Raw genomic sequence first — 23,108 nt, forward strand, 5'->3', positions numbered from 1 at the left:
CAACAAATTTTCTTTTTCTATTTTTTTTTTATTCTTTTTTTTTTTTACAGAAATGGCTGATGTTTTAAGAGGCCTGAACCTTCTTCAGACTCTCAAAGAGTCTATTGAGAGCAACAAATTATCAGATGTCAAGGATGCAGTGGAAGATCTCCTGATCAGCAGGATCAACTTAGCTGTGGTGGGGAACCGTGGAGATGAAAAAGCCACGTTCATAAACTCGCTCCGTGGCCTCGGTCCTGGGGATGATGGAGCAGCTGCGTCTCCCTCCCTTGTTGCTGCGGAGGAAGTGGCAGGCTACCCTAACCCTAAACACCCTGACTTCCGCCTGTGGGATCTGCCACCTGTCCCATCCACCTCTCCATTTGAACCTGAGGGATACATGGATAGAGTTAAGTTCCTCCGCTACAATGCTGTCCTTATGACATTCACACAGACACTCCATCCCAATAGTGTGGATGTGTTCCTGGAGGCTCGGTCAATGCAGCAACAAACAGTGTACTTTATTCTCTTATCTTTAGAAAAAGACACTGAAAAAAGCCGAGAAGAAAAGAGAAAAGCCAGTCTGGAAGTACTGACATCACAGGGTGTGGCACAGCCTAAAGTCTACCTGGTGAGACCCTCCACCCTGGAGAAATTTGACTTCCCTGGCCTGTTGGAGGATGTGGGAAGAGACCTTCCAGAGATCCGAGCCCACGCCCTTCTCTTGGCTCTACCGACGCTAACCTCCAACCTTGTCAGTCAGAAAAAGGAGGCATTCAAAGCGCTAGTATGGGCAGCTGCCTCGTTATCTGGTGGGGTGTCAGCTATTCCTGTTCCCCTTGTGGCCTCCATGGTGGACTCAAGTGTAGCAATGCGGATTCTAACCAAAGCACAATTATCTCTGTGCCTGGACGAAGAATCGGTAGAGCGATTAGCCGGACAGCGAGGCATGGAACCCATAAGACTTAAAGGGCTGCGGACTTGTGTACTGTCAGTGGAGGTCACCAAAGGTGAAGTGAAAAAGCGCCTGGCAGCGGCAGAAAAGGAGTTGGCCACGGTTTCGTCGAAGCTGGTGGAGATGGCGATCCCCAGACATGCCCGCTGTGCGAGCCGCTCTTTCGCTGCCATGCTGCAAGCTTTAAACAGTGCCATTGATGAAATGGCGGCTGATGCTGAGAAGATAGTGGCTGCTGCTCTTGGGGAGAGGAAGTGAAGTCCGTTGTTTTTCTCTTTGTGTAATGTTTCGCTGACTGACTCGCTTTTAATGTTTTCGGATATATGAATTGCACTGTACAAAGGCAAAAGACCTAACTCACCAGTGTATAGAGCTGAGAAAAATTACTTTACAGTTGTTTTGTTGTCCAGCCAAATTAATTGTAGTTAGAATATTGGAAATGTGGCAATTCTTTGTTTTTTTTTAATAAAGATATTTATCTACATAAAAATCTTGATCTCAAACATGACCTTTGACCCTTATTAGGATATTAATGTACTGTGCCTTTGCATTGTTTGCAAAAATAATAAGGGGTCTTTCCAAGGCAAAAAGCTGATGCCTATTTTATATCAGTATGATAACATCATATCATGATGTTATCATACTGATATTAAATATCATAATCATGGCACAATTAGGCTTAACAGAATATAAAATATTTATAATAAAATCTAAATGAGAATAAATGTATATTTACTTGAGAATTGTCACTGCCGAGCTTGTGTGTGTGTGATTAGGCTCGGAGGTGTGACTGACTGCATGACATGAAAAAAGCATTCATTGTATGATTTACGATTTACTCAAGCCATCTAGTTATTGTTGATTTCCAATGTTTTATTTGCATTGTGTTCGCATGTGGAAGGAGTTTGTTTACTACTGCTAGCTCGCTAACAATAATAATAATAACTGTATTTATAGAGTGCTTTCAATCAAAGTGCTTTACAAAAAGAATACATTTGAAATACAAAAAGTACAATAAAAATTTTAATTAAACACATGTAGTAAGTACCACTTACACAAAGACATCAGGGATAAACAAGGACTCATACGCACCAGTGAATAAGTAGGTCTGAAGCTTTGATTTAAAAACCTCACATGCCAGTCTCATATCTGCTGGAAGACTGTTCTATAATGTTAGAGTGCGAAACGAAAAGACTCGCTCACCAACCGCTTTCTTTCTAACCTTTGGTACAGTCAGAAGTTCCGTCCCGTGGGAGCGCAGCACAATTGTTTTTACCTTCATCTTGGTCTTTGCGTGTCAAAGCCATATCATCAGTGTTTATCTTCATAGCCGCTCCTTGTGGTCCCAAAATTATGCAACATGAGCTTAGTTGAATTCCCTTTGGTTGATGAGCCAACCATTCCTCTGGGTTTGATTGGGCAGCATTCTTGAATACTTGAGCGTACAATGAAATGGATATTCCGGAAGTTTCGCATCTGGCATGTTTGCCACAATAAATTTCTCCCAAATCTTAGCCGGCTCCAAAAAATCACTGCACTGAGATTTCCAATCCAAAATACTGAAGAGGACTCCATCTCTGTTGTCATCAATAATTGGTGAACCGTTTCTTTTGGTACTTCTATCAGACAGCCGTCTGGTGTACATTTTATTGTACAATTCAATCTAAACAAAGCATCTCTTCCCAATAAAGCAATAGGTGTATGTTCTAAACCAATTGAGCTCTGCTATAAAAATCAGAAAACTACAATACCCAAATTGGTATCGTAGTTTTCTGATTTTTATAGCAGAGCTCAATTGGTTCCGTGAGAGGAATCAGCTGCTTCACTCCCTCAAACCTGATTGTCCGAATCAGTTGATTGGACATAGGAAGATGTGTAGCATCTTCAGGCCGAACACAGGGGAAAGCAGCTCCGCTATCCGCCATCACTTCCAATGGTCGGTTATTTACTTTCACCTCAATTGTTGGATCTCTTTCCGGCCCTGATGCGGATTTTCTGGGCACCTCTAGAATCCTGGCTCTGGGCCCCTGTGAGGGTTCACCGGGCCTCCAAGTGACCTTGACTGGCCCCTGAATCCTCCTCTGAAATTTCCTCCTCTGAAATTTCCTCCTGACCAACCTGTTCACAATTATAACACACTTCTGGAGACTGCTGGAGGTATGGATTAAATCCTCCTCCTCTTCCTCTTCTTGAGCTTCCTCGTCCTCTTCCTCTCCAATTCTGTGTCTGTCCATGAACTGGCTGTGGATATGAAACAACTGGAACCACTAGTGGTGGTTGGGGCAATATGGTTGTACCTGGTTTGACTGAAGCTGTGGTGGTGATTGTTGCTTTGGTAAACACTGATTCTGCATAACCAAAGCCTGTTTCTTCTCCTCCTTCTTATTTTCCACCAGTTGTATTTGATTGAGTTTTCTGAGAATTTCTCCTGTTCTTTCTGGTCAATGTTCCTTTTTCCTATATAGATCCACTTGATGGGCTATATGAACTGTATAGACCCCTATTGCCATGCTTCCACCATACTAGTGCAGAAACTTTCACCAGAATGCAGGAAATTAAGTGTTTAATGCTAAGGATCTTTTCATCTCATTCTCGTGAACCTTTTATCGCATATCATGATTGACTCACAAGCTAATTATCTCACACATCTTCACACCCCTAGTCTGAGCCCCTATGTCCCCAGCACTTTTCAGGACAAAGTGACTCCCTTGCTAAGGAGTAGCCAATTAGCTTAACACAGGTACATTTGCAATTGCCGCAATTACATTTTCTCCCTTCTTTATTTATTTATTCATATATATATTTTTCTTTAATCCTCGCATATCATCCTCTGCATAGCCTCTCATACACGGCAGAGACACAGCAGAGGCAGCTCTCCACACACACTACAACCTCTCATATTTCTCCCACACACATGCTAGCTATCCGATCAATAAGAATGCATTCCTTCACACTATTTATAAAGCATGCTTCCGCCGCACCTTTTTCCTTTATTATTTTCCTTCCTAAATTTGTGCTACCTCGAGTTTGTAGATATTTAATGAGAGGCTAATTTGGACCTAGTTCATCAACACATGTATCGAGAGGTAATTTACAATTAAATTTTTCTTCTACAAGCTCCCAGTTCCTTTGAACGGACCCGGAAATTCACCTAGTGCCTTTCCAGGATTTGCAACCCATCTAAGATCGCCTTCAAGGGCTTTTGTCCAGATCTGCGGCGTCCTAATCCTTATATTATATAATTCCTTAGCCTTATTAATTTTATTAAAACCAAATGACCCTGGCCAGGGTTACACTCTCTTTTTCCCTTAATCCAATTTGACTATTCCTTAAAGCCTAGTTTCACGAAACAGTAGTTTCCATCGACTTACATTTATAAGAATCTGAGGGCCCATATATATAATTTTTGCAAAGTTATGAAAGGTCACTTTTCCGTTACTCGTAGACTATTCCTTTTTCTTCCTTTTATATCTATTTATCTTTCTTCATTATATTCACACACACCCCTTATTGCGTTGTCCACAACGCAAACAAAATTTAGTCCTATCACACATCCAACCGCAAACATCCACACGGGATCAAACCGGTGTACCCTTTAACGCACACACAGACACACGAACTGACCAGCGCCCACAGTTTATGAGAAAACTCAACATATATGCTAGCTTCTGGAGCGGGAGTCAGCTCGACGGAGCCCGTGATGGAACAATGAATTTAGGCACAACACGGTCCCATCTGGGGTGTCAATTTCTGTGGTGTCCGAACAATAATGCTGCGATGATGTGTTGAGAAGAAACCTGCTTGACACTGTTCTTGATCATAAAAGTTTATTAAAGCAAAGAGTTCAGCATCAATTACAAGCTCTGCAGCAGCTTGGAGAGTGACCCAGTCAAATTCTATAGAAGGGTTCAGTCCCTACACAACCACCAATCACTGCTCTCCCCGTAGAACACCTCCCCAAAGGTCACTGACCCTCTGTCTTGCTGCTACAGTGCTATTTTAAACTGTTATGAGTCAAATGCATAAGTATTGGATACTACACACCAACATTTTCCCTAGAGACCAATGGGCCATTTCTAAAAGCTAGATGTTAGCCTAGTCGGTGCTGATGAATTGGCGTCATAATGTTACTTTAGTCAAGCTGTGTGTATTTATGTCAGAAATGCTTCAATGACATGTATTATCCATGGGCATAAAACTGTGACTCCATCATGGTAAACAGTAAGTTAACTTTTTTTTTTACTTTGACACGCAGCCAAACAAAGGCATTCCAGAGCGCATCAAAACAAAGACAAAGTAGCCTACTGTAACGTTCACTGATGACAAACCACTATTTTCTCCAAATAACAACAAAAATGACCGAAGATATTTGTCCTCATGATAAAGCAGATGATTAATGTTCCAAAAATGACAATAATTATTTTTCAACCAAAAAGTTAAGGCCTTTTGACTTTGCATGTCAATCTTTTGACACATTTTCCCTCTCATAAATGAGCCTGCAGTAGGCTACTGAAGGACACTGTAAATACAGCGTAGGCTACATTCTGCAAATGGATGTCAAACACTGTACTCTGCCCTGTGCCTATTCACCTCGCCCACCCTGAACAGTGAGTGACTTTCACTATTTACACAGGCATCCAATAGAGGAAGTGAGAGGAAGTTCAACTGCATGCATAGGCCTACAGTAGCAGACAAGTTGAAGGGAAAGAACAACCTTCATCAGTCCCACTATAAAAAATTGTGATCTCTGGCTTGCATGATTGGGCATGCAAATTCAAGATTTTAAGTAACTGTGAATTTTTTTCCACAGTTTTTAAACGTATTCTTACTTCAGGATGGATGGTGTGTGCTACGGACTACTATAAGTGGATCATCTGAGGTAAGAACAAGCTTACTTTTGTGTCTTTCAGTCTAAAATATTTCATCTAGTTGACTGCCTAATTTAACTGAAAAGGTTCTCTCTCCCTGTGATGGTTTATCTCAATCATCAAGATCGTACGATTTGTACTACGATAGAGAAAGTCGAGTGATTTCTAATTAAGACTTTCGAAATTGAAAGACAAAATGTATTCAGTTATTAGTGATTTGTGAACTTTCTCCAGCAAAAGTAATCTTGTTGTATCCACAAGTCTACATTGACATTTGTACGTGATGAATACACTGTAAGGATAAAATATTAAATCTGTAAAATAAATGAACTATACCACTACTAATTTATTGCGTGGTGGAGCGTGGGTTTGAATGCATGGCTGGTGAGGTAGACAAAAGTGATTTAAACAAACAGCTGATGTCAAATAAACTATTTTCCTCCAAGTCATATTTTAGGTATTAAAGGAAAATGAAACTGAACATGTAACTTTAAGCCTTAAAATGTGATGTATGTTTTGGCCTCTGGTCTCTGCTGTGTCAACCATGATAACTACAACTACACAAACGAAAGAATAAAAACAAAAGAGAACTTGCATTTTTGCAATGCTAGAGCATTCCCAAACAATCTTAAAATGAGGAAGAAAATGCAGACTATTCAGAAAAAAGAAACAAAAAGAGGAAGAAGAGGAAGCCCATTTGTTAACGAGGTTAAAAAAAAAGAGAGGAGGTTCTGTGGTGTTGTGATGTATATAATACTGTACACGCACTCTTTTTTTGCTTTGTGTTTTTTTTTTGTTGTTTTCAGATATCACACCTTAATGCTACACGAAGATGAATGCTCAGACAGTCGGGTGGTTGGTAGTTCTGGCACTGATAAAGAGTAGGAATGTTATTACTTCACTATGATAACATTGTTTGCTTTTAACACATTTGCACTGAAGTCATACACATTACCTGACACTTGTGTTTTCACCACCACAGATTTTTCTTGTGCCCTCTTCAAACTGGAAGAGAGCAAACTGACAGCAAAAGAGGGGTCCTGCATTGAAATCAAATGCACAGTCCTTAAAAACATTAATCATGTTGGTCTATACTGGTTTTGGATGAAGAATGCAAATTGGAATGAAGATTTAAAAGATTTTAATGCCACTATCATTTATAGCACAAATAAATCATTACGTCCTGTCAGTCCAGACTTTGCAGACAGAGTGCATTATACTGGCTCTCCATTTTCAAGTTGGAGAAATAGTTACGGATCTACACCAAAGTCAGAGTGCAGTATTTTGATCTGCAACCTGAACAAAACTGACAGCGGGAACTACTCTTTCAGATATGTAGGATCTGTTCCTTATGAAATATGGAAAACTAACGGAGTGAACCTCACAGTTGAAGGTAAGCACAAAGATTGGTTGATTTGAGATTTAATAATATAGAATATAGGAAAACTTTTAAAATCATTTTTAATAATTTGAAAATTACAAGATTACATCTGTCGGGGAAAGTCAGATACAGGAATTAACATCCTGGTTTTGTGATATGATATAAACATGCTGTCCATTTGTAATTTTATAAGAACTCAGTAAAGTCACATTTTGCGTCAACATTTTGAGAATTGGAAGTGAAGTTGAAATAGTATATGAAAACAATTACGACAAAGTATATCAGTCCTTTTTTATTATATTTCTAAAACATCAGCAAAAATAATCAGATCGCTGGGCTTCTGATGTCATGCTTATAGGAAGTTATCTCAAACCAATTTCTAAGTGATAGCTTTTGAAATGACTTAATGTGATCTGATCTAATTAGCCACGGCAACGGCTGCAAATTACCTATTGCAACTGAAGGAATTATTTTAGCCTCTTAAAAACACTTTTTTAAGGTGCTTGAAAACTCACAAAACTTTGCACACATCAAAAGTCATTAAAATTTACATATTAAATGGGTCTTGGACACGGGTGTGGAAGAATGGCTTGATAGCGCCTCATACAGGGCGACAGGTTTCACCTAGAATAAAACCTAGGAATTAAAAGGAATGCGGCTAAGAGTCCTGTCCTGAAGACATCTACATACCAATATTCAGTCACAGTCATAGTGCCCCTACTGGAAAGAGGAAATGACATGTTTTACACTTTGATGTATTACTTGACTTGTGGGTTCACCAGATCCACCTCAATCAAAAGACCTTGATCTGTGACGTGGCATCTCAATGTTTTGTAGTAAAACAGGAAGTTGTTGTAACTGAAGAGTCTGCACCTGTAGCTTTGTAAGCTCTCCCTGTTAAAAGACAAAATTCGAGATAGACATCTCTGTATTGAATTGCTCACTACACATTTATTACACTCAATGGCAAAACATAGCAGTCAATATTTAGGTACCTGACCTAAATAGTAAGTTCTTACTGCTACATTAACTGCTGTTAAAGATCTGTATCTTATTATTGTGTGGAACAGAATTATGGGATCCTTCTTTTCAGTCACAAAATAGGGAAAGACTCAGCCAACATCTATTATGACAAGCTCCACTTGGCATAATTTACCAGCTTAAGTCAGTAGTTCAGTCACTGTGACTAGGCAGTGTGTTTAAGGCTGAAAAAGTATACAGTAATTCTTCTATACAAAGTATTTATTTATAGTGATACTGTATTGATTAAAATTTAGTAACACTGGCTATTCTGTATTTGTTAAATGTACATAAACATTATGTTTCTGCTCATATTGTCTCATTTTCATATTTTCAGAAAATCCATGCCCGATCACATTTGAGACACCACCTGTTGTAAAAGAATCTGGCAGGATAACACTTACATGCTCCACTTTAAGTTCATGCCCTTCAAACCCACAAATTCAAGATTTATACTCACAACAGACACATGAAGAACAGAAAAGCACCAAAGCAAGTTTTACAGCCAACTGGCAGGACAATGGGAAGGAGTTTTCATGCCAAACAGAAAACAACACAGACAAATATTTGATCCGGAATGTCAGCATAACTGTCGAATGTAAGTTCATGAATTGAGACTTTATTTATGCGTTGTCCACTAAAACAGTGGGAATATGTACTACTGATATAAACTTTCCAAATGTAAACTAAGGGTTGCACCTGCACCTGCACCTGCACCAAATATCACAATACAAGTTTTTGTAATTCTGTAAAATGTTACACATAAATAGCATTTATAAACACAGCAGTAGAGATTTACCTCAAACTGTATACCTCTAATTTATGTGATCAACAAATTCTGGGACTAAATTCAAATACAGGTTTGCTTCATTCTCATATATATTTGATTTGTGTAAACAATCCACCTATGCTTGCTATATGTAGATTGATTTCTCCTTGCTTGTATTGAATTTGTTGACATAGATGCTCCCAAAGAAATATTGGCAGAAATAAGCCCTGGAAACATCGAGGAAGGACAGTCTGTGACTCTCACCTGCACTGCCAAAGGCCACCCTGGCCCCACCTTTACCTGGTACAAAAATGACCACCAAATGCATTCAGGGCCAGAATGGACCTTAACATCAATTAATGATTCACAGAGTGGAGAATACCATTGTAAAGCTCACAACAAACATGGGAACAGTAAATCAAACCCAATAATGATTAATGTTACATGTGAGTACTTCCTAAGTTTTTACTTGAATGAATTTAATTTGGTGTGTTTGTGATTCTCAAACATTTGACTCCTGTAATATACTGCTGTTTTTAAAAAAAAGATTTTGCTCTGGTATTTATAAGAATTTGTATTTTTTTAATGATTTTTCAGTAGTATTTCACCAGTATTCTTAGTGGATTGTTCACATTGTGGATCAACCTTAATAATTATTGAAATCTTCTGTTACAGATAAGCCTCAAGTTGAGGTAAAGATGACTTCAATGACTTCTGTAATTTATCTAGGAGATAAAATAACTTTAACATGTTATGTGATGAGAAGCAAACCAGAACCTAAGTTCTATGTTTGGTATAAAGATCAGACAGCTATTGGTCAGGAGCAGACACATGTTGTTCAACAAATCATGCCTGAAGACCGAGGCTACTACACATGTAGGGCCACTAACACTGTAGGTGAAGGACAATCACAGCCATTTGAAATTGACTTTCAATGTAAGTTCCACAGCTCCTTTTACTGCATTTATGTCAGAGGATTGAAATCAGTGTATCAACATAGAAAGGTAAATGTTATTTCTTACTTTCAGATCGCCCAATGAAGACAACTATTTCCATCAGTGAACATGGTAATAATGTGAAAGTTGGCAAACCCCTCACATTCACATGTAGGGCTGAGGCCAATCCTGCCCCAGTGACATACTTCTGGCACCGTTACAACCAAAATAAACCGACTGACTCCCCACAGTGGACGTACAAGACTAATGAAGAAAGTCTACATTTGCAGAGGTTAGAAAGAGCAGATGAAGCATGTTACAAGTGCAACGCAACCAACGCCATTGGTACAGGGGAGGATAGTGAGCCTGTGTGCATACAAGTACATTGTAAGTCATTGTGTTTCTTCAAATGCTTTACAGATTATTAGAAAAATAAACATTTACACTTGATTGAGTCAAACAATCACCAAAGAAATCATCACTTATTTAGTATTATTATTCGCTTTCTGGCAGAGAGTTAAACGTGGTAAAAGATTCCGATCCAAACAAAGTGGCCCACACGCCACCACACAACACTATTCTAGCCATTCCAGCCATGATTTATGTGTCAGGTAACATTAAATGACAGAACGGTTTGAGCTCTAGCTGGGATTAGTGCATTGAAGAAAAGGGGTAGTGCTTAGGATCTAATAAACAAGAAATTATGTATTCATTTGTGATCTTATAGATACATGTTGGCTGACTTTGTTACCTGTGGGCAGACCCAGGCCAGCTTTTTCCATCAGTCTTTATGCTAAGCTAAGGTAACATGTTGCTGGTTTTAGCCTAATAGTCAATGGACAAACATAAGATCTGATATCAATCTTTTCAATTGACTCTTACCCAGAAATCGAATAAGCACATTTCCTAAAATGTCAAACTCTTAAATGTTTAAGCTTTCAGGGCAGTTGTTGACTTTCTGTTTATGGAGTGCTGTTGTAATGTCATGCAACATGTTTAAAAATGAATGAATCCTCCTGAAAATCAAGCACACAGCTGTGTCCTCTCTACAGATCCTCCTACCGAACCTATGCTGTCTTTGGATGCTGAGGTCATCGAAGATCAGCTTATCACCATCAGCTGCACCGTTGAAAGCTTCCCACAGTCACGTCTGACTTTGACAAGGACTTCTATATCAAATTCTCAGGCTTCAGAATGGCATTCCCCTCAACATGATTATTATGAGGATCATAACACTTTACATCTAAAGTTTAATGTAACTTTAACCGACACAGGCCTTTACACCTGCAACGCAGAGAATAATGAAGGTTTAAGCAAAAGCTTACAAAGGAAGATGGTGGTGAAATGTGAGTTATTCGGTGGGGCATTATCTTGCTTATCAAACAAATCATCAAAGCCAGAATTTTCCATTAACTTGATTTTCACACGGCAAAGGAGAACTACATTGTTTATTTTTTCCATGATGAAGTCATTTTGATTATGTGTCTAGTTGACGAGTGGTTTTGTCATTAAATTAGTGGAAGAAAGTATCTACATTTACTCAAATATTGTACTGCAATTTTACAGTTTCTGTGTAGAATTGTACTTTAACTTAATTTTCAATGTTTCCACCATTGAGTAAAATGATTCATTTATTTATAGAGCTGTAATAACTACATTCTGACAAAATTTAAATGTGTATTATGCAAATCTTATTCAACCAGTTATTAAATGTTTGGGATCCTGATAGTGATTACAAGCCATAATAACTGACATAATCAGACTGTGTTTAGATCTGAATATTCTGTTTTACTATATTTTTGGTAAATGCAGATCGTCCCAGAGATGTGACAGTACAAGCTAAGCCTGGTCTTGTCGTGAGTGAAACCACGCAGTTGATACTGAACTGCAGTGCCCGGGCCGAGCCACCAGTGACGTCTGTTACCTGGATGAAGGTGACTGATGGGAAGAGTGAAATCATCAAAAATTGGAACGGCACTATAAAGTCTGTCAGTCCTTCTGACAGTGGACTGTACAGCTGTGAAGCCAGTAATATAATTGGAACTGGAAAATCTCAGCAAGCCGAGGTTAAAGTCAAGTGTGAGTATACATATTATAGTGTATGTCAGAATCACATTTCTGCTCTAAATTCCTTCTAATAAAAAAATATATATAATCACAACAATTTCTATTACTGGGTTCTATTTTTTAAGAGAGCATAAAAATCAAAAAATATATCTGAAGCCACTATATGTCTTCGGTTGTGCTGTCATTTTCCAGTATGGTCTTTGGACACTAAGATTTTGAGTAAATATTTTTGTTCTGCTTCCCTTTCTCCTAAATGCCGCTGCACAGATGCTCCAAAACACATAAAGATTATAAGAACAGCAGAGCAGTATTCTGATGGGAAAAGCTTTGTGTTGCTGAGCTGCAGTGCTCAAAGCTATCCCCCAGCCACACAATATTCATGGTACAAGAAGACAGAGGGAAGGGATGTAGAAGTGTTTGACAATCAGAACTACACAGTGAATTCAAACCAACCGGGAGAATACTACTGCATCGCAAAAAATGAAATCAGCCAAAGCTCTTCTGATACAGTCCAGCTGTTTGACCGTGAGTGAATTTTTATCTTTTATAGGGGAGAGGTCTTAGAGGCACAGAGAAATCAGACTTGTCAAAACAGATTATTTCCTTTGATAAAATCAGATCAGTTTAAAAAACTATACTATTTGTTCACAAATCTTTGTCTATATACTGATGCTCTGTATTTTCTAACCACAGGAGGCCTAAAAAAGGCCCTGATGTTCTTCATCCTGGTGTTTATTGTCCTGCTCATTATTTTCTTAATTTTATTTGTTTACAGGTAACTTATGAAAACAGAATGTTTCCTACCAAAAATCTGTCCATTTCACAGATGATTTGGCATATGTAATCACTGTCATGTCCCTTTTATGTTTTCAGACGCAAGAGAAACAAATCAGTTCATCATGAAACTACGAACACACCGCCCTGTTTTGGTTTTCTGGTGATGACTTATTTGTGCAACCTTTTCAGCTTCTTTATTAAACAACTTCAGACAAAAATTAAATATCTTTGTGTGTGTCATTAAACCAATTCAGAGTTGGTGGAATAGCCCTAGGAGGAGGAATCTGATAAACGAGCCCATCATGGCAGAGCCTTGCAGGAGCAGAGATGACCTCTTGCCAGACCAGCCATGCCGTCCAAAGGCCCAACGACGCCAGCCTCATCCAGACAGCACGTAAGCAGCCACACGCACACTGTCCCCACCCAGGACAAGGCATGCTCTGTAGGGCAGAGAGCAAGGTGCCGCTGCTCATGCTGGAGTCAAAGCATCCATTTAAGATCCTTCAGACATGAATGGTCACAATGACAGCCTGCCCTGTCATTTATCATAGTCAGTGAATATGCATGCTTTTATTCTTATTGCCATGTTGTTCCACAGGCCTGTATCCAACATCAGCAGTGTTTACTGCACTGTGAATCTGCCCGCTGGCAAACAGGTGAGTCAAGCAATTCAAAGCAACAACATCATTAAAAACAACAAATGAAAGCAGAGACTTTACTAAAAACAAAACAAGAAGTAGAATTTACAGTATGTTGGCCTTTATTACACGGAAGTTTACACAAGTACTAGTCATGAGTACTACTGAGACTGTTAAATGTCTTCCGTGAGTATGAGAAAAAAAACTCTGATTTCATCATCATTAGCTCAGCTTGGGCTCAGAAACTGGGCATTGAGAATGAAAGAGGTGGATGTTTTACCAAGCAGAGAGGGTCAAATTAAAAATGCTATAAATATAGGAACTGGTGTTTATGGGGGTTAACTCAGTGTGGAACTGGATCAAATCGCCCAAACATGGTCCATCTTCAACATCTTATAGGAATTTTAGCGATTAATCACTTTTTCAGTTGTGTTTTAGTGAGCAGAGGTCCGCTGTATCCCAACTTTCCCCCCCCTGAGCTCTAAATATTGTGGATTTAAATATAATGCAAAGTATAAAATTTAAGCAGAAATATTGAATCCTGTAAGTAAAATCCTCATAAATTCTAAAACAATACTTAAACTAGTTAAATTGGCAATACAAAGCCCCCAAAATCCCAAAGGTGAATTCTTGAGTGCACAAGATACAGGGATCTCAAACAAGACAATAACTTGATAAAAAAAAAACATCATCAGGAATTCTCCATGCAATTTCAGTTTACCACATACAAGACATATTTGTGTTCAAACAACTACTATGCAAACATCTGCGTTGGCCTCGGTCTTCTAAAATCAGTATTTGTCGAGCTCTACTTTAGACAGCCGGATGCATCTTTCAATGATCAAGCTTTTGCTTTGCCCAGTGTTCTGTACCGCCCTCCTCACTGTTTGTCAGAACAGTAATCATTCAGTATTCAGTATTGTGGAGCAATGAATCACCGGACAACCTACAGCTGCCATTTTAAGGCATGAATGAAATGATTCAGTTGCTACTGTACATTCATTGATGTCTTCTGTCTGCATCTGCTCAGGGTCCTTCTGCACAAAAGCCAATCAAACAGCAAAGTGGACACACAGAGGCTGGTTCTCTCAACTATGCAAGTTTAAACTTTGGAAATAAGCAAAAGTAAGAATTTATGTTTTTCATATAAAACCAGAACAATTAAAGAAATATTACATGGCAAATTTTGTGATTACATTTTGTTTTTCTAGGAACAATCCAGAGAATGTCGTGTATGCTATGGTGTACATGAAAAAGCCAACTGAAAAGGTCAGAAACTTATGAACCACATTCTGTTCCTGGTCTATTTTATTGCATGAAAGCATCGTTTAATGTCTAAATGATATTAATGGATCTATATTTTATGTGGTTCCAGGAAATTATTATTGTAGGGCTACTTTTAAACTCTAGAAAATAAGAAGTATGTCATTTTTAGAACACGTGTGTCCACGATGCTGTAGCAAAGAAGATGTTTCCTGTTTAGAAAGTGAATTCACCAAGGAAAACGTCATCAAATTTTTACAAGCATCAAATGTGTGTTGATATGAACCTTGCTGTGCATAAAATCCAGATATAAATGAATCCATCAAATATTATGACAAATGACCTGGTGAAGATCTCTGTTATCCTCCTAGAATGAACAAGAAGGACAGGAGGAGTACGAGAACTTCAGTGCAGCCAAGTCTCCAAATCCATTGGACTATGACACAGACACCAGTGAAGATGAAGCAGATCTCAATTATACACAGGTGAACATCACGGCAAAGCCTGGACATCGGACAGCCAACAGTGACTCCAGCAGCTCTGATGAAGAAGATACTCAGTACTCTGAGGTCAAAATCTGAGTTAAGATCTTCTTATCTGAGCCCAATGTTTCTAATAAATCATCAACTGTTGTTTATTAAATATGTTTATTTTTATCACTCTAATGTTTCCACTCCTAAAATATTACATTTCGTTATATTAATGTGCAGTAACAAGTACCTAACATGGAGGAAATAGAGGAAAGTGATTAATCCAAGCCCATGCAATCTAAAGTAAAATGAGGCTCAGCTTTAACATTTTTGTTTAAACTACTGAATTATAAAGGAAAGTGTGGGCAAATGTACATATTTGTAAGCTGTTTTGGCATTACTGTTTATTTCATTTATTAACATACTCCAGTGCAAGATGACATGGCTGTAATGTTATAACGCTGTGCAGCAGCTGCTTTACTTAGGTTTGTTTCGGAAACAAACAATGTGCTATATGCATAATGATCCATTTAATAACATGCTTTGACTTCAGCTCTTGTATGAAAAGATTGGCTTTCTTAGGTTTTATAAACATGCACAAACATAAACATTTTAGCAAAAACAAATACAAAATGATCAATAAAAAAGTGTTACACAAATGTCCCCCTGTTTTTTAAACTCTGCACAATTAGTTTAAATAATAAATTAACAGAACTGTAAGACAAAAAGTAGTAGTGAAATATTAAATATAAACAGCTGCATGATTAATGTGGTGGAACGGTTATTGGTTTTATTATGGTTGATTGTAGGGAGGTTGAAGCTTCATACCCAGCATGCAGAGTGGCTCTGACATCTGTATCCTATGGTAGCTACCCACCTTATGTATTCAAAATCACTTTCATGTATTTTTTTGTTTGCTAGGCATTTTTTCAGTAAAGAGACACAAGAAAGATTGACAGAAAACAGTTACTGTGACAAAAGTTGAGAGCTCAACTTGAAGCCACACGTGTGTGGCATTACTCGCTTTAAAGAAGGATGGCTGTAGCGCAGTTGCTATCTCCACTGCTGCAGACTTTACGAGGTTGTTCTGCTCAGCTGGGCTCTGGAAACTGAAGGGGGACATAGTAAAGTGCTGCGGCTGTTTGAAGCCCAGAAACCTGTGTTTCAGCTATCTTTTCCCCCAAAGTTAAGCCATGACCTTTTCATCGACCAGTCCTATGAGATCATCAGAGACTTTCCCTTGACCCAAATAAGTGTCAGCAACTGTCTCTTCTTCATTTCAATCTCCTCCGTTGCTTGCTCTGGAGTGCAGACGGATCTCAGCATACTCAGCCGTCTTGGAGGCCAGGCCTCTGATCTCCCCTTCCCCGAGCTTACCCTCTGACTTGGCCTGGAGTTTAGCAAAGTCCACGTTGGCATAGTGCAAAGTATCTTCCTGAACTACTGCTTCCTCTTCCAGAATGGCTTTATTGGTGTAAATCACATCCACTTGTGAACAGTTGGTCTACAGGAAAACAAATGGAGACCCAATTACATGACACCCACTCTACTGTTAAAAGAACATCATTACACATTGTATCCTGTTATCTAGAAAGCAAGACTCAACAATACAGAGTTACCTAGATTTTGGTCAGGGTTGACAGTACACTATAAAGTTGATGTATGGAGAGCAGAGATGGGGATGGTGCAGTAGTAGGATAAAAATGTACTTTTTTCTCAAGCTTACAGTGAGCAAGTTTTTGACACTAAAATGATAGATAGTGGGTGGCGTGCAGTATGTCTTATGTAAGCCACCAGTCACTGCAGACTAAACTCACCCAGAACTATTTCTGTCCACACACACAGCAATGACACTTAATATTCTCATAACATACACATGGTCATGTGTGCAAGGACATAAACTCACCTCATTCGTAACTAAAATGTCTGAAGTGTCCACCAATCCCTTGTCGGGTGAATGGCTTCCTTTCTTTTTCCTACAACCAACATAAAAGTCACTGTTATATGTACAGTCACTTATGATTAAGTCTTCCCACTGAAATTGACTGCCAGCCTGGTCACCAGTCAACCTCATAATGTGTTTCTGTCTCATTTTAAAACCAAAATGTCCTGGTAACAGTGCTGTATTTAGGGCGTTAGCTGCTGGTGTCATTTCAGCTGTGTGTCTTACCTGCAAAAGAATAGTAAGAGTGGGACACACACCAGCAGCATCCCCAGTGCTCCCACTGCAGAGCCGATCAAAAGAGACACCGTATGGAGGCCTGAAAAGTTCACACAAACCATATCAGTCAGAAAATCCAGAAAGAGGCATATGATACAGAAGAAAAGTCTGACATAAATGCAGCATTCTGTAGACTCCTCTACCTAGCTGAGTTTCGCTGGAGGACACATTGAACACAAATCTATCAGAGCCCAGTGAGTTGACACTGAGGCACACTAGAGAGGGCATGTCTTCGTCCAGACGGTACAAGGTGATGAGGCTCCTCATGCCCACGCTCCCCAGTGGAACTTCTCTGATTGGGATCTCAGCCGAGTGATTGACAGGCTCCCCGGCCAATTCCCAAACCAGGGACGGACGCGGGTTCCCTTGGCTGTCGCAGGAACATCGGATCAGAGATAAAATCTTGACACAGCTGGAAGAAGGCAGGATCTCTGAAACAACTGAGACACATAATGTAATTGGCCATTTGTACCTGCTTGGTCAAACTTCTTGAGAAAAATAAAAGCTTCCAATGAATCAACAGATAAATAAATCTCACATGTGACATCAAGGTTCGCAGGCTCTGAGTATTCAGCTCCATGGACATTCAAAGCTTCACAGTAATACTGATCCTCTGAGAGTTTTGTCGCATTAAAGATGTAGTCTCGCTCAGAGCCCACCATCTCTTTTTCTCTTCCAGCCACTCTGAACCAGGTGAAGTTAACCGCTGCTGGATTGGCAATGCTTGTGCAGGTCAGACTTACAGAACTGCCGTGCAGCACTGGACCAGAGGGGTCAACTAAAACTGAGGTGTTCTTAGGGGGATCTGAAAAAGAAATGGTTACTGTTAGTTCTGCATCCATTGTTATTGCATGTTTGTTGCAGAATTTTCCCAACAAGTGATTTGTAGGTTTTTCCATGACAGGTTTTCGAGCTGTAGTGATTTGTAAATTCACAATTTGATTTGCTACTATAGTTGTGCACACAATCTGATACCTCTACCAAAAAAAGAGGGGTGGATGAGAATACACCTCACATGGAAAAAGACAATGTTCACAATTTTGGGCTTTGGACTCCTTTTCTTGGACATGTGAGCAGCACAGGGTGACAGTAAAACAAAAACAGCTAGTTATGGTGACAAAAACCTGTTCAATTTTTTGAAGGGTTTTTTGAAGGTTTTCTGATGCTTCAAGGTTGTGAATTAACTTTGAATCTCAACTTTTAAGCCAACATGGACAAGAAGTCCCTACAATTCAATGACAACTGTGCAAATGGTTTCTGCTGATGAAGCTTATTGCTCATTAAATGAACATTGTGGTAAGGGTGTTTTTCAACTGCTTTTTCCAAGGTCAAAACTGAATTTCAACATCATGAGGTGAATTATTTGATTCACCACATATTTGGAATTTAGCCTCATGTACTGGGTAATAAATTAAGATGCAATATTTTGTCATACCTCCAATTATGTGAATTATACAATGTCACGCCTTTTCAATAAACCAAACCAACCAATTTACAAGTGGTGGACAATTAATGAAAGCTGCAGTACTTTTATTTCACAATGAAAAGCAAAATAAAAGAAACTATTCAGAGAAATCAAAAGGTTTGTGTTCCATAGATACTATAAAGGTTTACAAATCCTTCCATGGTCTTTATAAAATTAATTTAAATTTTCTTTTCAGTAAACTGAGACAACCTTTTCATTTTCTGTGGTTGGAAATTAAATCTTAAATCAGGACAGAAACCAAACAAAACAACTACACATAAATTAACACACGGGCACACATGTGGACGCACAACAGAGCTCAGTCATGATGGTCTACTGACATAGACAGGATTTTGAGGATTGTCACGCAATGTGACAATGCATTACTGTCTGCAGTCCAGACACCGTAGTGTTGCCCTGTGACTGAGTCTTGGCCTCAAATCATGTTTGGCTGACCACAGCTGTATATACAGTAGAGCCATATTCAGCATAGGAACACACTGGGAACATACAGTTTTGTTGTTAGTTTAAATCAATGTCGTTACTGTGTGAAGTGAACTTACACTGAATGTCCAGATGAATCGGTGCTGAACTTTTCTCTCCCAGTTCATTTTTCGCTGCACAGTGGTAGTCACCACTGTGGCTCGGATCAACACCGTTCATAACTAAGACCGATCCAGGCTCCTTATCCTCCTCATCATCTTTGTACCAGGTGTAATTGCTTACAGGTGGGTTAGCACGGCTCCTACAGAATAGAGTAACAGAGCTTCCCTCCAGTATTGGACCATTAGGGTCGAGGATTACCGTGGTTTCCTTGGGAGGAACTGGAAAAACAAATAAATATATGCGTTCAGTCCATGCTGCTGGCCAATATTTGTCGTCTGTGTTTCTGTTTCACTACGACTTACACTGCACATCGATCTGAGTGATGGATGAGTTCTGGGCTCCATATCTGTTAGTGACTTTGCAGTAAAAATGGCTGTCAACTTCTGTGACCGTAGTTGAAAGCCTCCTCTTAGAACCCACTGCTGCGACCTGATCTCCATCCACTTTGTACCAGGTGTAGCTGTCCACAGGTGGATTTGCGTTGGCGGTGCAGATCAGAGTCACTGAGCTGCCCTCTTTTACAGGACCAGAGTAACTGACTGATGTATTATTTGGAGGATCTGGAAGACAATTTTGAAAATCTAAATGTGTGAAATACCTGAATGAATAGATGTTTTGGCTACTGACATATCATCACTCTATAAAGTTGGTATGGTGATTATGTTAGCAAACAGTTGCCTCTTTTCACACCAAGCAGACATAGAGCAACAGAAGGATAGGGTCAAACTATTCATTGGCGAAATCAGCAAGTTATGCCGAAGAAGGAATAACAACCATACTAATAGATTTTTTACAACATGATATAAAGTGAGATGACATGATTCTGCATGATGTGATCTGAAATAACAGCTAACCACAAGAGATAAAAATGCCAGAAACATACTCACAAAGAACACGGAGGGTCAAACTTTTTTCATACAAAAGGTCACTGTTGCCAGTTTGTCGGTTGTAGAGAGCGGTGCACAAGAGCTTCTGTCCATCGTGGAGGTAAGAAGCAGTGAAGTTCATAACAGAGGTGACAAATTTACTCTCCATGTTCTCCTCTGTGTCACCTATACTGGGGATCCATGTCAGAGCTGGAGAAAGAATGGGACAGGGAGCCACAGCCGAGCAGTTCAACCTCACTGGAGTGCCTTCTTCTACCTCCAGCCTGGATGGAGTGATGGTAGGTCTAGGCAGTGAATCTGAGGCGTAAAAACAATGAGCAAAATGGCAAGAGAGATACCAAAAGATGTGGGTTTACATGTGTAAAGAGTCAAACTAAAACCTTGAGAGGTGATGACGACGCTTGATGGAAAGTTGAACTTCAGAGCGTTGTCACACTGCAGTCTGAAGTAATAGCTGTCATAATGGTTCGATGGCAGGTTGTTGAAGACGGTGGTGCAGTCCTTCTCACGCAGGATCCCCGTTAGGTTGCCTTGTAGGATGTTTAAGCTTGAAATTGCTCCAGTGAAGCTGGAATCAAACACCTGCGTTCGACTCCAGCTGCCTCTCTTCCAAATGGCTTTACACGAATCATCCAGGTATTGATCCCAATTTGAGGGCAAGCTGAAAGTGCAGGGGATGATCACACAGGATCCACTTAGTCCCTCTACTGCCTGAGGCATGAAGGCTGCCCAGTGTTGGCATAAGCTACCTGAGGTGAAACAATAGCAACAAAATAAATACCAGCCAAAGTTAACCCCAAAAGAAGTATCGCAACAAGTAGTACATGTCATAAATTGTAACAAAACACCTAGAAATTGATTAATTATAAAAGGAAAACTAAAATTTATTAACACCCACACAAAATAAATGTTAAGACTAAAAGTTTATTTGTAAGATATCCAGAAAGCATTCAAATGTGGAATAGCCTACCTTGAAGAAGACAGCATATAAGGAAAACCTTAACAGCAACTGTCATGCTTTTCTGTCAGGTTGATGATCCTACTGAGAGATGATTGGACACACACACAAAAATCTGTATTTTTTTTCTTGTTAACTATTGTTGATTATATGATTCAACTATTATTATAGTTGATCTGACACAAAGAAAAACTCCTTCCTGTGACTTTTACTTTGTGTTGCTGAAACTAATTCCCAGTGTTGTTTGTATTGCTCCATGTGAATATATCAATCCCATAGTGGAATAGTACTACATCTTAAGCATTCAGAGTTGTACTGAAGTAAAATTATTAAAATTCTAAGTATTCATTGTACCAAACGGATAAATAACATGTTTTCATGCATTGGAAAACAGAAAATGATTTGAATAACAAACATGAGGATGTTTACTATAAAACTGCGGTTACACTGAAAATAGTCTATGATAATGGAGCCAACGTGTTCTCATTGGTCACATCAGCTCATTTGAACTCAAACCATATTAAATGTTTTACATATGTTTTGCAATACCATATTCTGTAAAGTAACAAACAGTGAAAACCATCAGAACTATACAGCAGAAAAGAAAAATAACATGAATACAATAATTACATTTAGCAGAGTAAAAGTCTGGCAAATGACAGAGACTTAACTAATGTTCCAGTATTTTAAAATTGTTTATGCAGATTGCTTAAATGTATGTAAGTTTGTGACAAAGAAATGAGTATTTCTGTATGGATCTACTGCAACGGATTAAGCAAATAGGGCATACTTTATGACAATAAATAAATATTTCAATCGTTCGAGTTTTCTGAAAACAAAGTCTTACCTTACAGCCAACAATGATGCTCAGCATGCAGTGTCTTTATTTTCTGGAAGAAAGAGCAATTTTGGGATTTAAATACACAACCTGTGTCATATACAATACTGACATCTGATTCAATATTGTTTAAATTGATAAAATTAAATTGATTGAAGGAGCAAATAAAAGGTTTTACCAGCATTGAAGGGTCGGTGGTAATAATCCAACAACCGACTGGTGGTGTGTCTGGATGGCACACTCAGCTCTTGAAAAATTTGTCGGGGGAGTGGCGCTCAGCAAAACAGCAGGGTTTTGATTCTCACTCCATACTACAGTAACGCAAGTCTCTTCAGTTGCTGTTCAACCATTGCATTCATGAGCAATGTTGAAAGTCAACAGACAAACGTGTGAATATGGCTGCTTCTTGAAATAAAAAAAATTGCTGTTTGACAGCTGTGTAACTTTCTATCGTTGTATTTTTCTGCAAGCACTTGAATGCACCATTTAGGAAGTGTTTCAACATTGTGTAAGCTGATTTTCAAACAGTACTGATATGAGTCGAAATGGCTTGAGGTTAACTGTAAAGCCTAATACAGGAAGACTGATTTCAGCGAGCACCAGAAAAGAGCAGGAATTTACCTCATAGGCTCAATAATTACTACAGATAAGAACTGCATATTACAACTTACTATATATATTTTTTCTTTTTTGCCTTTATCATATTAAAACCACATGATTTTACAAGTGAACTACAGATCAACAATCATCAACATGCTAGCAGGAAGAAATCTGTGTAGGTTATCAGTAAAGATTTTTAATTCTTATAGCTTATTACGCAACTCGTGTTGAAATGTGCACATCGTGTTAAAAGGAAATAGTGGAAACAGGAAACAGTGGTTCAGGTCCTATGAGTTGCATGGTGGTTTGTCATTGAAATTTCTCGAAACAAAAAAAATAAATATAATAAATACTTTTAACAAGACGCAAGACATACTTTTAAAATGCTATTTCAAGGAACTGGGGGAAAAT

General features: G+C 38.9%; 3 protein-coding genes across 3 annotated transcripts; 2 read left to right on the top strand and 1 right to left on the bottom strand.

Annotated features, from left to right (window-relative positions):
• Positions 1–52: 52 nt before the first annotated feature.
• Positions 53–1,192, top strand: irgq2 (immunity-related GTPase family, q2). The gene has a single exon (XM_046046064.1). The coding sequence runs from the start codon at positions 53–55 to the stop codon at positions 1,190–1,192; it is 1,140 nt and encodes a 379-aa protein (XP_045902020.1).
• A 4,489-nt stretch (positions 1,193–5,681) lies between these two features.
• On the top strand, positions 5,682–15,781 carry si:dkey-24p1.1 (uncharacterized protein LOC556718 homolog). The gene is made up of 17 exons (XM_046045991.1): positions 5,682–5,813; positions 6,609–6,683; positions 6,785–7,195; positions 8,541–8,801; positions 9,167–9,418; positions 9,648–9,908; positions 10,001–10,294; positions 10,960–11,253; positions 11,720–11,986; positions 12,242–12,499; positions 12,668–12,749; positions 12,848–12,911; positions 13,006–13,145; positions 13,350–13,407; positions 14,420–14,514; positions 14,601–14,658; positions 15,024–15,781. Exons 2-17 carry the CDS (start codon positions 6,635–6,637, stop codon positions 15,231–15,233), a joined length of 3,054 nt encoding a protein of 1,017 aa, XP_045901947.1. The 5' UTR covers positions 5,682–5,813; positions 6,609–6,634; the 3' UTR covers positions 15,234–15,781.
• On the bottom strand, positions 15,329–21,367 carry LOC123968949 (B-cell receptor CD22-like). Its single transcript, XM_046045993.1, has 10 exons — positions 21,272–21,367; positions 20,682–21,050; positions 20,302–20,598; positions 19,717–19,974; positions 19,372–19,632; positions 17,882–18,148; positions 17,487–17,783; positions 17,293–17,383; positions 17,029–17,098; positions 15,329–16,626 (listed from the first exon to the last, which is right to left on the bottom strand). Exons 1-10 carry the CDS (start codon positions 21,315–21,317, stop codon positions 16,402–16,404), a joined length of 2,181 nt encoding a protein of 726 aa, XP_045901949.1. The 5' UTR covers positions 21,318–21,367; the 3' UTR covers positions 15,329–16,401.
• Positions 21,368–23,108: the final 1,741 nt, after the last annotated feature.

Source organism: Micropterus dolomieu, linkage group LG03, assembly GCF_021292245.1.
Source record: "Micropterus dolomieu isolate WLL.071019.BEF.003 ecotype Adirondacks linkage group LG03, ASM2129224v1, whole genome shotgun sequence".
Classification (NCBI taxonomy): Eukaryota; Metazoa; Chordata; class Actinopteri; order Centrarchiformes; family Centrarchidae; genus Micropterus; species Micropterus dolomieu.